General features: G+C 46.7%; 1 protein-coding gene across 1 annotated transcript; it reads right to left on the bottom strand.

The window, feature by feature from the left end:
- Positions 1-394: 394 nt before the first annotated feature.
- LOC126035509 (40S ribosomal protein S23-like) lies at positions 395-9,442 on the bottom strand. Its single transcript, XM_049794168.1, is given in 5 exon segments — positions 395-612; positions 7,554-7,623; positions 7,625-7,672; positions 8,564-8,723; positions 9,230-9,442. Coding segments are annotated over 5 exon segments (429 nt in total). The 5' UTR covers positions 9,234-9,442; the 3' UTR covers positions 395-465.
- Between the last annotated feature and the right edge of the window lie 3,365 nt (positions 9,443-12,807).

Genomic DNA, 12,807 nt, shown 5'->3' with positions numbered 1-12,807 from the left:
ATCAAGGATGGTGCACAAAGCACTAAAACACCCTTGCATTCTATGAAGCAAGTCTCTGAAGTTCCTGGCAGGTAGGTAGCTGTGTAGTTCTGCTGAACACAAAGGTAAATTTGCAAATGCTTAAGTGCTTATTAAGCTCACCTACTGGTTATAAAGATGCTCTGGCTTTCTTCTGTCAGTCTAAAGCAAAGCTTTCTTACAAAAGAAAATGCCATCTGCAAACATAAAAACAAAACAAACAAACAAACAAACAAAAAAAGACGACAGCATGCCCTGACATCTGTGAGTTGTCACTTGCAGATACATTAAAAAAAACCCAAACAAACAAAAAAACAAACAAAAAACCCTCACAAAAACACCACCACAAAAACCATCAACCCCCATATCACCACATCATAAGCCTTACATAACAAGTATAAGAGTTTTTCCAAATACAATTTTAATTTATATTCTTGGCACATCAATTTATGATCTTGGTCTCTCCTTCTTGCCCTTGTATAAGGCCAACAGGGAAACATTGGCTACTTTGACAACCTTGAACCGAACTCCAGGAATGTCACTAACAGCATGACCCTTCCGACCAAAACCAGCAACCAGAACTTCATCATTTTCCTAGAATGAAAGACAGTGCAAAAACAGAGCTATAAACATTAAACCTGTACATACTTCTAAATTAATTTACATTAAATTTGAGCCACATCAGAGACTTTCTAAGGAAAGGGTGGAAAGACAGTAAATACTGAAGTCTATTGATAGATATACATGAATTATGGATTATCCCCCTCAGTATTTTAGAGAAGGGAAACATAGACTGAGGTATCATTAAGCTTGCAGGAGTACTGCTGAGGACCAGCTTACCTTAGCAACTGAAAAGTACAAAACCACCTCTGGCACTTCTCATCTGCTTCTGCAGATACAACGTTAAGATATACATGGTTCAGAATGCCATGAACCCTTGTCTAGCCATCACCTGATTCTATCAATTATGTCTTGTGGAGGATCCACAGGGGAAATCACGCACAGACCAATGTGATCAAGTGAAGTCCATTTACTACAACCTTTAGCACAGTTATATACCTTATATGCTTGTGCACGCGCCTTATACAATACTCTAATTGGTCCAATACCCCGGTTCACGTGACACTATCTTATCCTCTATTGGCTGTGCAAGCTTCTTCACGAGGTGTCCAGCAGTTACTTATCTCATTCTTCGGCATCCAGGAGTTGTTTGTCAGGCTCTTCTTATCTTCCTTTTTCCCAGCGTACAAGGACACAGCGTCCTTGTCTGCTCCAGCACTTTGTAAACTTATGCTTCGTTCCCACCTAACGGCTGGATTGCTCACATGCCCTCGCCCAGCCAAGAAATACTCAACAATTCCCCCTTTTTCTTTTTGAGAAATCCAGGCTTGTGTAATAACTTGGGATGCCATTTTTTCTTAACAAGCTGAACAAGGTAAAATTATTACAATAGCTAAAATCACAATAACTAGAACAAAGCCCATAATTCTTTGAGCCAACCTGTTACCCCTAGTGACCCAGACCATGAGGACTATGAGGAAGATGAACCATCCATACATTCTTGTGCCATCTTGCTCCACAAACTCAGCCCAGCAATCGGTAGGTGCCAGCTTTCCGTGGGCATCCCCACAGAGGCAACGACGGCCTCACCGTACACCAGCCCGATGTTCTTCGGAAAATCCCGGTATTTATACATTTGCAGAGGAACGGGTTTTAGCACACGTGGCCAGTGGGTGCCAAAAGTCCGCCTCGGTTGCAATCTATGACGCATGCGCTCGCTGGCCAGGCGCGCTGCACGAGTCATAGCCATCTTGTCTATTGGTTCATGGGCTTTACAATACAGTTGCGATGCACAGAGAATCTTGACCTGTTATGTTAGCGAAGGTGACCTATACATTAGTTTTTGGCTGAGGTAGTATTCATATTGCCACATCATCTATGATGCTCCAGATGATGATGGTCGTGCAAATCGAACAGGAGTCCATCATGGGCCTGTATCTGTGGAAACACAATCAACCTCTTTCCCAGGTTATTAATGGAAATAAACCTTACCCCTGATTTTGGCTTTAACTAACTTTTACATTTACCCCACACTGTCTTCCCGTAATCACTCTATGTTTAATCAAATTACGCTTAACACACATTTTACCTAAAGCAAGTTCTATATACAATAAGGCACGCTGTTCTAAAAACCTCTCTGAAGGACTCAATGTCCACTAGTCCTCTAAAGTGTAATACTCTATTAGTCAGAATCTGTCAGATCAGTGGCTCCAGCACCCGCCAGTGCCGTGCCAGTTGCCATTGGGACAATTCCAGATCCAGCATCAGTGCGAAGCCATGGCTTGACCCACTTAGCCGGGATCTCCCAGTAAGTTTTACTTCTGCTGATCCGCACCATTTCCCGGATTCTGGGTCCTTATACGTTACCATGATTCCCGTACTTGTACCATCCTTTCTACCTGTAAAAGAACATGATGCACTACCATTGGTGGGTCTTTGTGATCACCTGTCAATCTAAGATAATTTAGCACAAATAAGGCTTTGGCCAATCGTTCCTCTTGGAGTAAGCCCTGGGTTCCCCCTTTTTGTTTTTGCAGCATGTTCTTTTAGGATCTGGTTGGCCCATTCGACAATAGCCTGTCCCGTGGGAAGATGTGGAATACCGGTACCATGGTGAATTCCCCACAAATTACAAAATCGATCAAATCGTGTAGAACCATAGGCTGGGCCGTTGTCCATCTTTCTTTAGGCACCCGCAGCACTGCAAAAGAAGCGTGAAGATGTCATTCAATATGTAAGGCCTTTTCTCCAGTTCGTGCCGTGGCCCACATGGCAGCAGGATAGGTGTCAATACACACATGCACAGAACGCTTTGCACCAAACCACATGACATGGGTGACATCCATTTGCCACAACTGCAATGGCAAAAGACCTCGTAATTTAACCCCACAGCCCAAGCCCAGCCCTTCCTTTTGACAATCGGGGCATGCTTTAACAATACCTTGGGCATCAGTAAGTGGTAAATCAAATTGCTTTGCTAACCTCCTAGCGGGTTGGTGCAAGAACGCATGTGATTGCTGTGCTTTGTTGAAAATGATTCCCTGGAGGAGGCTCCCATGCCGCTGCAACCCATTGGTCAGCTCTCTCATTTCCCGTTTCTCATCTGCACAGTGTTCTCATACCCAAGAGTTCTACCAGAGGGGCCATATCGTCATTAGTGATACCGCAAAGATTCCGCACCCACTGGATATCTCCCACAAGCTTCTGGACATCATGTACCGTTGAAATTTCTCATGTTATTTGAACCTTCTGAGGTTTAACATTGCTAGCATCTATGTGCCACCCCAAATGCTTCCAAGGTGCTGCCTTTTGCACCTTTTCAGGAGTGATTATTACTCCGCAATGGCTTAAGTTGTCCTGCAGTTGAGTTAAAATTTCATCCTGTGGCAAGTTTCTTCCCACTATCAAAATGTCATCCATATAATGATAAATAATTGACTGAGGAAACTGCTTTCTTACAGGCTCTAATGCCCAGGCCACATACACCTGACACATCGTGGGGGAATTGCGCATTCCTTGCGGTAACACGACCCAATGGTATCTCTTATAGGGCTCTGCCTTGTTAATCGATGGTACCGAAAAGGCGAACCGTTAAGCGTCATCTGGGTGCAAGGGAATGGTAAAAAAACAATCCCTTAGATCTATAATTAACAAATCCCATTCTTCTGGAAGCATAACTGGAGACAGCAAACCTGGCTGCAGGGCTCCCATACTGTGCATCACCGTATTCACAGCTCTGAGATCATGTAACAGTCTCTATTTCCCACTTTCCTTTTAAATGGTAAATATTGATGTATTCCACGGACTAGTAGAAGGAACAACATGTCCTGCTATCAGTTGGTCCTCAACTAACTCTTGTAATTTTTTAGCAACCTTTCAGAATTTAGCAGCTACTGATCAATCCAAACAGGGTCATCTGTTTTCCAGCTAATTTTCAGGATTGGCTGCCCCTCAGTGACTGCTCCTAAAAAGGATGGGTCACTAACATTGCCTCCATTTGGCTCAATAAATCACGGCCTATGAGGCCAAACAATTCAGGTGGGGTAGTCATGATATACGGACGCATCGTAACGAGTTCACCATCGCGGAACACAAATGGGTAATTGGTAGCTGACTTACTAAGGTGGCCTGTGTGGCCCCTATCCCTGCAATACCAAAATTTGTATTGATCAATGGCCATGATGGAGGCCAAATGCATCGTGAAATAATCGTAACATCAGCTCCTGTATTGATTTTCATTGGTTTCTTGACGATAACTCCATCAGGCCCTTCCAATTGCACTACCTTTTCTGGTTTAGCTCTTGTTGTGTCCATGGCAAAGTATACCTGCGGTTTCCTTGTGGAGCCGAATCCACCATCTCCACGTTGTACTTCACCTGGGTTTGGAACACACGACCTGAATGGAACTAATTGTGCTATTCTGGTACCTTTAGGAATAGAAACAGGAGGGATTAAAACATGAATCATAATTTTTTCACAGTCCCACAATAATCTGCATCAATAAGCCCTGGGAGCACCAGAATTCCTCCTAGAGCTGTTGAAGATTGCCCCATTAAAAATGCACTAAGTCCAAACCCCAATGGTCCCTTTATGTTGGATGTGTACTGCGGTTTCCACATCCACTCCGGAGCTTCCTGCAGTGGCGGATCTGGTGGTTGCGAGGCTGCCTGAGGGCTGGCAGCCCAAGTCCCTTGCTTTTGTTTCATTGCATGAGGGGCCTTCGCGTTCGGTGTAAAGTTTCCCTTCTTCCTGTATTCTTGGTGGTATGGGTATCTTTCTTACACTTGTTGCAGCACTTACTGTTAGCAGTAACTGTACCTTCGCTCCTAATGTGTCCACATTTGCCACAGTTAAAACAGTTGATCAAGGGTGTCTTACTGGCCTTATTTTTCTTTGTAGCTATTTGGAGAGCTGTGGCATCATAGGCTACTTTCTGTGAGTCCACTGATCGATCCATGTATTCTATCATACAACGACGTCTGCATTTTTCGGCAATTTACACAATGCTTTGTGTGTCTTTTCAGTAGCATTTTCAAAAGCGAGTATTTTGAACATGTTTTCTTTCATGCCCTCGTTCATGTCAGGGTGGTCATAAATTGCCCTATGCAGTCTATTAATAAACGGTGCAAAAGGTTCGTTATACTCCTGTTTCACCTGGGTAAAAGCATGGCTGCGCATATTCTCTGGCATGGTAAGAAAAGCTTGATACGCCAAGATCTGTGATAGATGATGAACCTCAGTGACACACTGTAACTGAGCGTTCCCTGATGCGAAGGGTCCAGTACCCATCAGCATCTGCGTGGTTACTCCCCATAAGGGATCTGTTTGTTGTCGTGGTGTTGCTTGTTCCCTATCACAGAACGTCTCCCACTGCCGGAAAAACATTTGGGCAGGTGTCAAAACCAACTGTGCTAGCTGTTTAATATCTTGTAGTATCAGCGTATCAGCAGAAAAAATGAATTGCAGTATTTGGTGAGTTAACGCAGATTTGATTCCGTACTGACTCACAGCATTCCTTAATCTCTCAATGACCTTCCAGTCAAACGCCTCCCATTTTTTCTGTCCATTTGATGCAATAACTGGGAATGCTTGGAGCATAGTCCCTTCTATAATGGCATCTTTTATTACACCCCTCCAATGTCTCTGCCTTTCTTCTGCAGCGGCTATTACAAGCGGCTCCGCATCTATCGTGGGTGCGGTTGGTTTCACCGTCTCTGGTCCCGAGAGGCGGGATGGATAAAGGGGCGGTGGCAGGGGCGCAGACGGTTCTGCCCAGGGGCCGGCCGTGGCCGCGGCTGGCACGCGCTGCTGCAAACGGGCGGAGTGGGGGGCAGGGAGGGAGGGGAGGAGGGAGGGGGCGGGAGGGGAGCGGCCGAGGAAGGGGCCGGAGGGGGTGGTGAGAAGGGGGGGAGGGAGCGGGACTGGTACACGGCCAGAATCTTCATTCTCTTGCCTTCTCGCTTCATCCTTTCGGGAGGGTGAATGTTTCTTCCTCACTTCTGGGTCTCCCGACCGTACTGCCATTTTTTGTAATTGGTTCACCACCTCCCTTAGGAGCTCTTCCGACCGTACTGTCAGTTTTTGTAATTGGTTCACCACCTCCCTCAGCTCTTCTATCGCACTACCCGATGGAGATGGTTCCCTCACCCCCGCAAACTGTTTATCCGCATTAGTCACCCCCGAGTCTGTAGGGTTCGGATCTGTCGGGCAACAATCGCCCCCCCCCCTAATTCCCCTGTTTCTTGTGGAGTAACATACAGGGGAATTTTTCGGCACCAGCGTCCTGGCTGGGTATAGGCAAAGGCTGTGTCTGTGCAGGCGTCTCACCATTAGCAGAAATGGATGCTCGGCGGGGTGGAGATAGTTGTGTAGAGAATGTCGCCCCAACTCCAGTGGGGTAGGCTGACGCGGCAGCCGTGGAGGCAGCAGAGGGGGTCATGGACGCGCGGGCAGCGGTGGCTACCTCCCGGTCCGCCCTCATTGCCTCCAGCATGTCTCGAATTACTTTCCAGTGCTCTGTGTATTTTTTCATCTCCTTTACCTTACCCCCCTTGCAGTTAGGAGCGTCCCACAGTGCCTTGCCTATATTATCCCAGGTCACTTCTTCAAATGCGACATTTACATTCGGGATAAGTTCTTTCTCCCAGGCCCATAAAAGTAACCCCTTTAAGACAGAATTATCGCATTTCAGTCCTCTCTGAGAGAGAAAATTACGAAGGAGCTTTAGGACTGATTCCTGCCTTTTGTCCAACCCCATCTCCTTCTCTGACCGCTCACCTAATCAGGGCGAGATTCAGGCTTCCGCGCGTCTCCTCATTTTCCCAGCTCAGGGTGAGATTCAAACTTATGCGCGTCCCAGCTCATCTGAAGCTCACGTTGTGCTTCCCAGCTTGGCTGAAGCTTCTGCCATCCTGCCGGGGCAGCAGGAACACTCTCGGCCGGCTCCTCCGCTTCCTCGTCGGTTCAGCTGCACCAGAAATTCCCATAGAGACGATAAAGTGCTCATCTGAGGGTCCCTGTTTGGGCGCCAAATGTTGCGGAGGATCCACAGGGGAAATCACACACAGACCAATGTGATGAAGTCCATTTACTACAACGTTTAACACAGTTATATACCTTATGCGCTTGTGCACGCACCTTATACAATACTCTAATTGGTCCAATACCCCGGTTCACGCGACACTATCTTATCCTCTATTGGCTGTGCAAGCTTCTTCACGAGGTGTCCAGCAGTTACTTATCTCATTCTTCGGCATCCAGGAGTTGCTTGCCAGGCTCTTCTTATCTTCCTTTTTCCCAGCGTACAAGGACACAGCGTCCTTGTCTGCTCCAGCACTTTGTAAACTTATGCTTCGTTCCCACCTAACAGCTGGATTGCTCACATGCCCTCGCCCAGCCAAGAAATACTCAACAATTATGTGTTTCTTTACTTTCACACACAGCTTTTTATAGGTTGTTTCTTGAAAATTATTCACCTCAGTGAAGTTCAGGCAACCATCACTGGGAACATAAGCTGTTATTTTTTTGCCATTCTTGATTAGCTGGTCTGACACATTTCCTGATGGCAGAGTTAGGCTGCTTATCTTCTACTCCACTAAAACAGAAGTGCATGAAAATATATTAGCAAAAATCTTTTTGATAAATTAGCAGATGTTCATTACAATACCATCAATCACTATGTTATTTTGTACTAACCATATGTCACATGTGTATTTTAAAAGGAAAAACTATTAGTGATCTACATAGAGCTATGCAATATCCAAAGACTTAGTTACTAAACAGAGTAAAAATCGAAAGCATGTCTTCTAGAGACAAATACCAACTCAGTCATTAAAAATTTGGAAAAGAAAAAGAAACACCTTGGAGTTCTGAGAGTATCCTAACAAAAATTGTAAGTTACTAACAAAAATCCAGAACACAAGCAGATGGAACCTTTGATACTTGCTGGCTGCATCAAACAAAGCACACATGCTGAACCCCCCACCCAAACTAAACTTAAATGTTAAGTAAAATTCTTCTTCTAAAGGTTATACACAATTTCAAACCCAACACTGAGTATATGAGAACAAATACCTTTAGCATTGTCACCTAAAAAACCCAACTGTTTTCAATCTAGTATATAGAAGCTACAAAATAATAAAAATTTGTCATACTTCAGGTAGAAAAACTCTAACATATTTAGAAAAAGCAACTTGGAGGTGTTTCTTCTTTAAAGTCACATATGGGATCTTTCAAAGGTCCCAAATTACCAGGAATTTTCCTGGTGACTTCAAGGACTACAACTCAGAATAGCCTACACTGTACATTATTAGGTGGCTGTGGGTTAGACACAAGCACCAAGTGCTTGTGCCACGACTTGGCTCACTGCTGAGCATGCTCTCGCAAACGCCTAACCCAGCACAAGCACAAGCTGTCCCCATCCCACGGCAAACTACCCCCAGCACCTGCGAGGCCGTAAAGGTGCACTCCATGAAGTTTTACCCACACTTCTTCCAGAACAATTCCCTTGGCTTGAGAAGCGCCGCCGAAGGGGTTGGCCTTCAACGCAGTGCCCAAGTGGGCCTTCTTATACTGTTTGTCATGCCACTTCTGATCACGGTGGTGGCTGCGGAGTTTCCGAGCGGTACGGAGCCCACGGCACTTCCCTAGAAAACACCGGCAGAGACCTGGAGGTCACCAAGCAGCTCCTGCCGTCACCGCCCCTTGCGGGCCTCGGGAGGCAACCCAGTGGCGACCAACAGCCACAGGGCACGCGAGACCGCAGACCTCCTCGCGCGCACGCGCGCGCGCGTGTGTGTGTGTGGGCACAACAGGGACCCACAATATGACTACCGACAGGCAGCAAGGGGGAATAGGGGAGAAAGGCTAACGGAGGCACTGCTAACACCGAAGCCTAGGGACATCGCAAAGGCCCAGAGCCAGTGGAGGACACTCGTGGGACAGTGAGGGGGAGCGCTCTGGGCCGCCTCTTCCCGCGCGCGCACGCGCGCACACACACACTCCCCCAGTCCCAGTGCCCCCAAGATCGCCGCTACAACACACACACTCCCCTCTCCCCGCCCCCCTGCTCCAGTCCCCCCCAAGGTCGCCGCTACGTCTCTGTCTCTCCTTCTCCCCCCATCCCCTCCAAGGTCGCCGCTACAACACTCACCCATCTTGCCACCACGCCTGTCAAACTGAAAAAAAAGAGAGGCCTGTCGTGCGCCGCGCCAGTTAGCTGTGGCCGCAAGGACCTGCGTTGGGGTGACGATGTCGCGCCTGACTGGAAACTCCCATCTGAGACCAGCACTGGTTGTCACCACTCGTGTGAGGCTCCCCCGAGGAAGGGGCTATGATGGGCCCGCCTGGGGGACGTCCCCGTGCAGCTGCTAAACCAAATCACCCCGCAACCCTGCACACCGAGGCGGGAAGAGAGGATAAGTAGCTCTACTGTCACTTCTGATTTTAGCAGCACATCCCGCAGTCCTTGGCTGGGCACGCAGCCTGTGCTGTTGTGTAGCGGCGTGTTGTATTACCCAGCGGCGCAGGGGCCGTCGTTCCTCAACGGTGTGAGGTGGGCGCACGCAGCAGCAGAGAATTTCTTTCCCTCTTGCATTTTAAAAACAGGTGATGACATCTGGATACCATTAGTGACTTGTCTTTTTTCTTTCTTTAATCTAGTTTCTTTGGGAATTACAGACCTTGTTAGGGAGGGAAGCTGGTGAAAGCACTGAATATAAAATGTCATCTTCCTTACTGAGGTGAGAGAGTAGAATGAAGTACTCGAGCTTCTCTGTAGAAGCAGTGCAAGAAATAAACTTCTCTTTCCTACCTCTTGTCAAACACATCTGAAATCATCATCATTGTCCCCCACATTAGGGAACTAGATCCTGACTTTATGAAACTCTTGTTCGTTCTTTCATGACACTGGTAACTATATGGCAGGGGGTGAGGTGTTTGTTTTAGTGTAAAAGCCTCCTGCTTATTAGCATTAGTCTAGGAATTAGGAACCTGGGTTTAGTTTTCCTGTTCAATGTGGATTTCTCCTTTATCCAGTGACACAGAGATACAAAAATTGTAACTTGTAAAGGAACCAGAAGGCTAGATTACTGTAACCAAATGCTACTCATGCTCCCCTTGTATTTTCTGTAGCATGATAGATGCTTGCAATATTTTCCATAGTTAAGAGAAATGGAGAAGGACTCCCACACAATATCAGTCTAGCAATTCGAACAGTTTTAGGCATGGAAGTCTTAAAAATGAAGGGGTTTTGACCTGAGGAAAGAGATGCATGTATAATACTGTTCATTGGTTTGGAGGGCATGGTGACATCACTCTCATTTTTAATGGAATGGCCTCAACTGGAGCTTGAAAGGCCCCTTATTTCTGCCCTCTTAGAGCTCATTAAATTAAGTATGCAGGGAAACCCCTAAGTTATAATAATAGAATCATAGAATGGTTTCGGTTGGAAGGGACCTGTTGGGAATTGGCTTGATGAAAAAGGACATGGGTCTATGGAAAAGTTGTGCAAGCAGAGTTCTGTGTGAAAGAATGTCAGTTTGAGCAGCAAGACTAGGCCTTGGCCGAAAATAGCTGGCTTTACTGATATTGGGAGAAAAACAACAGCTGGTCTCGCTGTTATCAGGAGAAAGAGAGGGACGGTGTGACCTTGGCATAACTTCACAAGTAACTTTTGAAGAAGTTCTCATGAGAAAGTTACTGAACACGCGTAGCTGCAAATCACAAGTGGGTGTGTTTTAGTAATGAATAAACATTAGCAATGTACCAATCATATTAGGACTAGTAGGCATAATTATCACAAACTCTATAAATATGAGCTATCCGTGCAAATAAAGTTGAATCACTTCTGTCCTGGTTTCAGCCCAGCCAGTAACAAAGGACCACGCAGCCGCTCGCTCACTCCTCCGCCCCCCTCCGGTGGGATGGTGAGGAGACGGAGGAGACAAAAGGAAAAAGAAACTGGAACCTCGAGGGTTGAGATAAAGGCAGTTTACTGGGACAAACACAAAAAGATTACAACAACAACAACGGCACTAATGAAAAAGTATACAAAAAGAGTGATGCACAGTGCAACTGCTCACCACCCGGGACCCGATGCTCCACCACTTCCCCCACCGAAAACAGAGACCACCCCCCGGCCCGCTCCCCATCTATATACTGAGCATGATGTCACATGGTATGGAATAGCTCCTTGGCTAGTTCAGGTCAGCTGCCCCGGCTATGCCCCCACCTCCCAGGTTCCTGTAAAAATTAACTCTATCCCAGCTGAACCCAGGACATTATCCACCCCTTATTCTATACCATCTACATCATGCCCAGATCTTACATTTTCCAATCAACCACTACAACTTTCCTTGTCTTATATATCTTACGTATATGGACTCCACCCCCTGACCTCGCAAACACACACATATGGTGTTCCTTTAGCCTATGGGCTATCCCTCTAATGTGTCCATCGATTTTGGGGCTCTATCTGTTGTAACAGTTCTTCAGGATAAGAGAGAGATGGTGTGAGATGTTGGGTTGTTGTCCGCTGCCTCTGGAACTTGTGGCTAGTACATTTGGTGCCACTCATGCCCTTGGTCTGCAGGTCAAAGATGTTGATCTTGAGGAAATTGGTGGGTGCCAGTTCAAGTTTTATCGCTGTTGTACTTGGCGCAGTTTCAAAAGTCCATCCTGTAGTCATTTGGATAATTCTCACAATAATACCCTTGATATGGCATATAGACACTATAGATACAATGACATGCATTGGCAGGTTATTTAGCAGTTAAATATCATACAGTACAATTCACTGGCTATTCTCTCCCAAAATCAAATCTCCCTGAGGTACACATCGAACTTCCCCATCCTTCTGCATCACCCACAAGGTGTACCCAGGTCCTTGAGCAAAAATAACCCCTTGAATGGGTTTGCCTCTGCGCTGCCAATTGCCCTTCTTCCATTGCTGTAGCCACCCCCATAGGGCATTTGCCACCATCCATGAGTCAGTATAGAGATAGAGCACTGGCTACTTTTCTCTTTCACCAATGTCTAACGCTACCTGGATGGCTTTCACCTCTGCAAACTGACTTGATTCACCTTCTCCTTCAGCAGTTTCTGCGACTAGTCGTGTAGGACTCCATACAGCAGCCTTCCACCTTCGATGTTTTCCCACAATGCGACAGGACCCATCAGTGAACAGGGCATATTGCCTCTCATTTTCTGGCAGTTTATTATACAGTGGGGCTTCTTCAGCCAGTGTCACCTCTTCCTCTGGCGACATTCCAAAATCTTTGCCTTCTGGCCAGTCCGTGATCACTTCTAACATTCCTGGGCGACTGGGGTTTCCTATGCGAGCTCGCTGTGTGATCAGTGCGATCCACTTACTCCACGTGGCGTCAGTCGCGTGATGCGTAGAGGAAACTTTCCCTTTGAACATCCAGCCCAGCACTGGCAGTCGGGGTGCTAAGAAGAGCTGTGTTTCAGTACCAACCACTTCTGAGGCAGCTCAAACTCCTTCATATGCTGCCAAGATCTCTTTTTCAGTTGCAGTATAGCAAGCTTCGGATCCTCGATATCCCCGACTCCAAAACCCCAGAGGTCGGCCACGGGTCTCCCCAGGTGCTTTCTGCCAAAGGCACCAGGTAGGGCCATTCCCCCAGCTGCAGTGTAGAGCATATTTTTAATATCTTGTCCTGTCCGCACTGGCCAAGAGCTACTGCATGAACAATCTCCTGCTTAATCTCT

This window comes from Accipiter gentilis, chromosome W, assembly GCF_929443795.1.
Source record: "Accipiter gentilis chromosome W, bAccGen1.1, whole genome shotgun sequence".
Lineage (NCBI taxonomy): Eukaryota > Metazoa > Chordata > Aves > Accipitriformes > Accipitridae > Astur > Astur gentilis.
The sequence above is the reverse complement of the archived record's forward strand: the minus strand, read 5'-3'. Positions and strand labels throughout refer to the sequence as shown.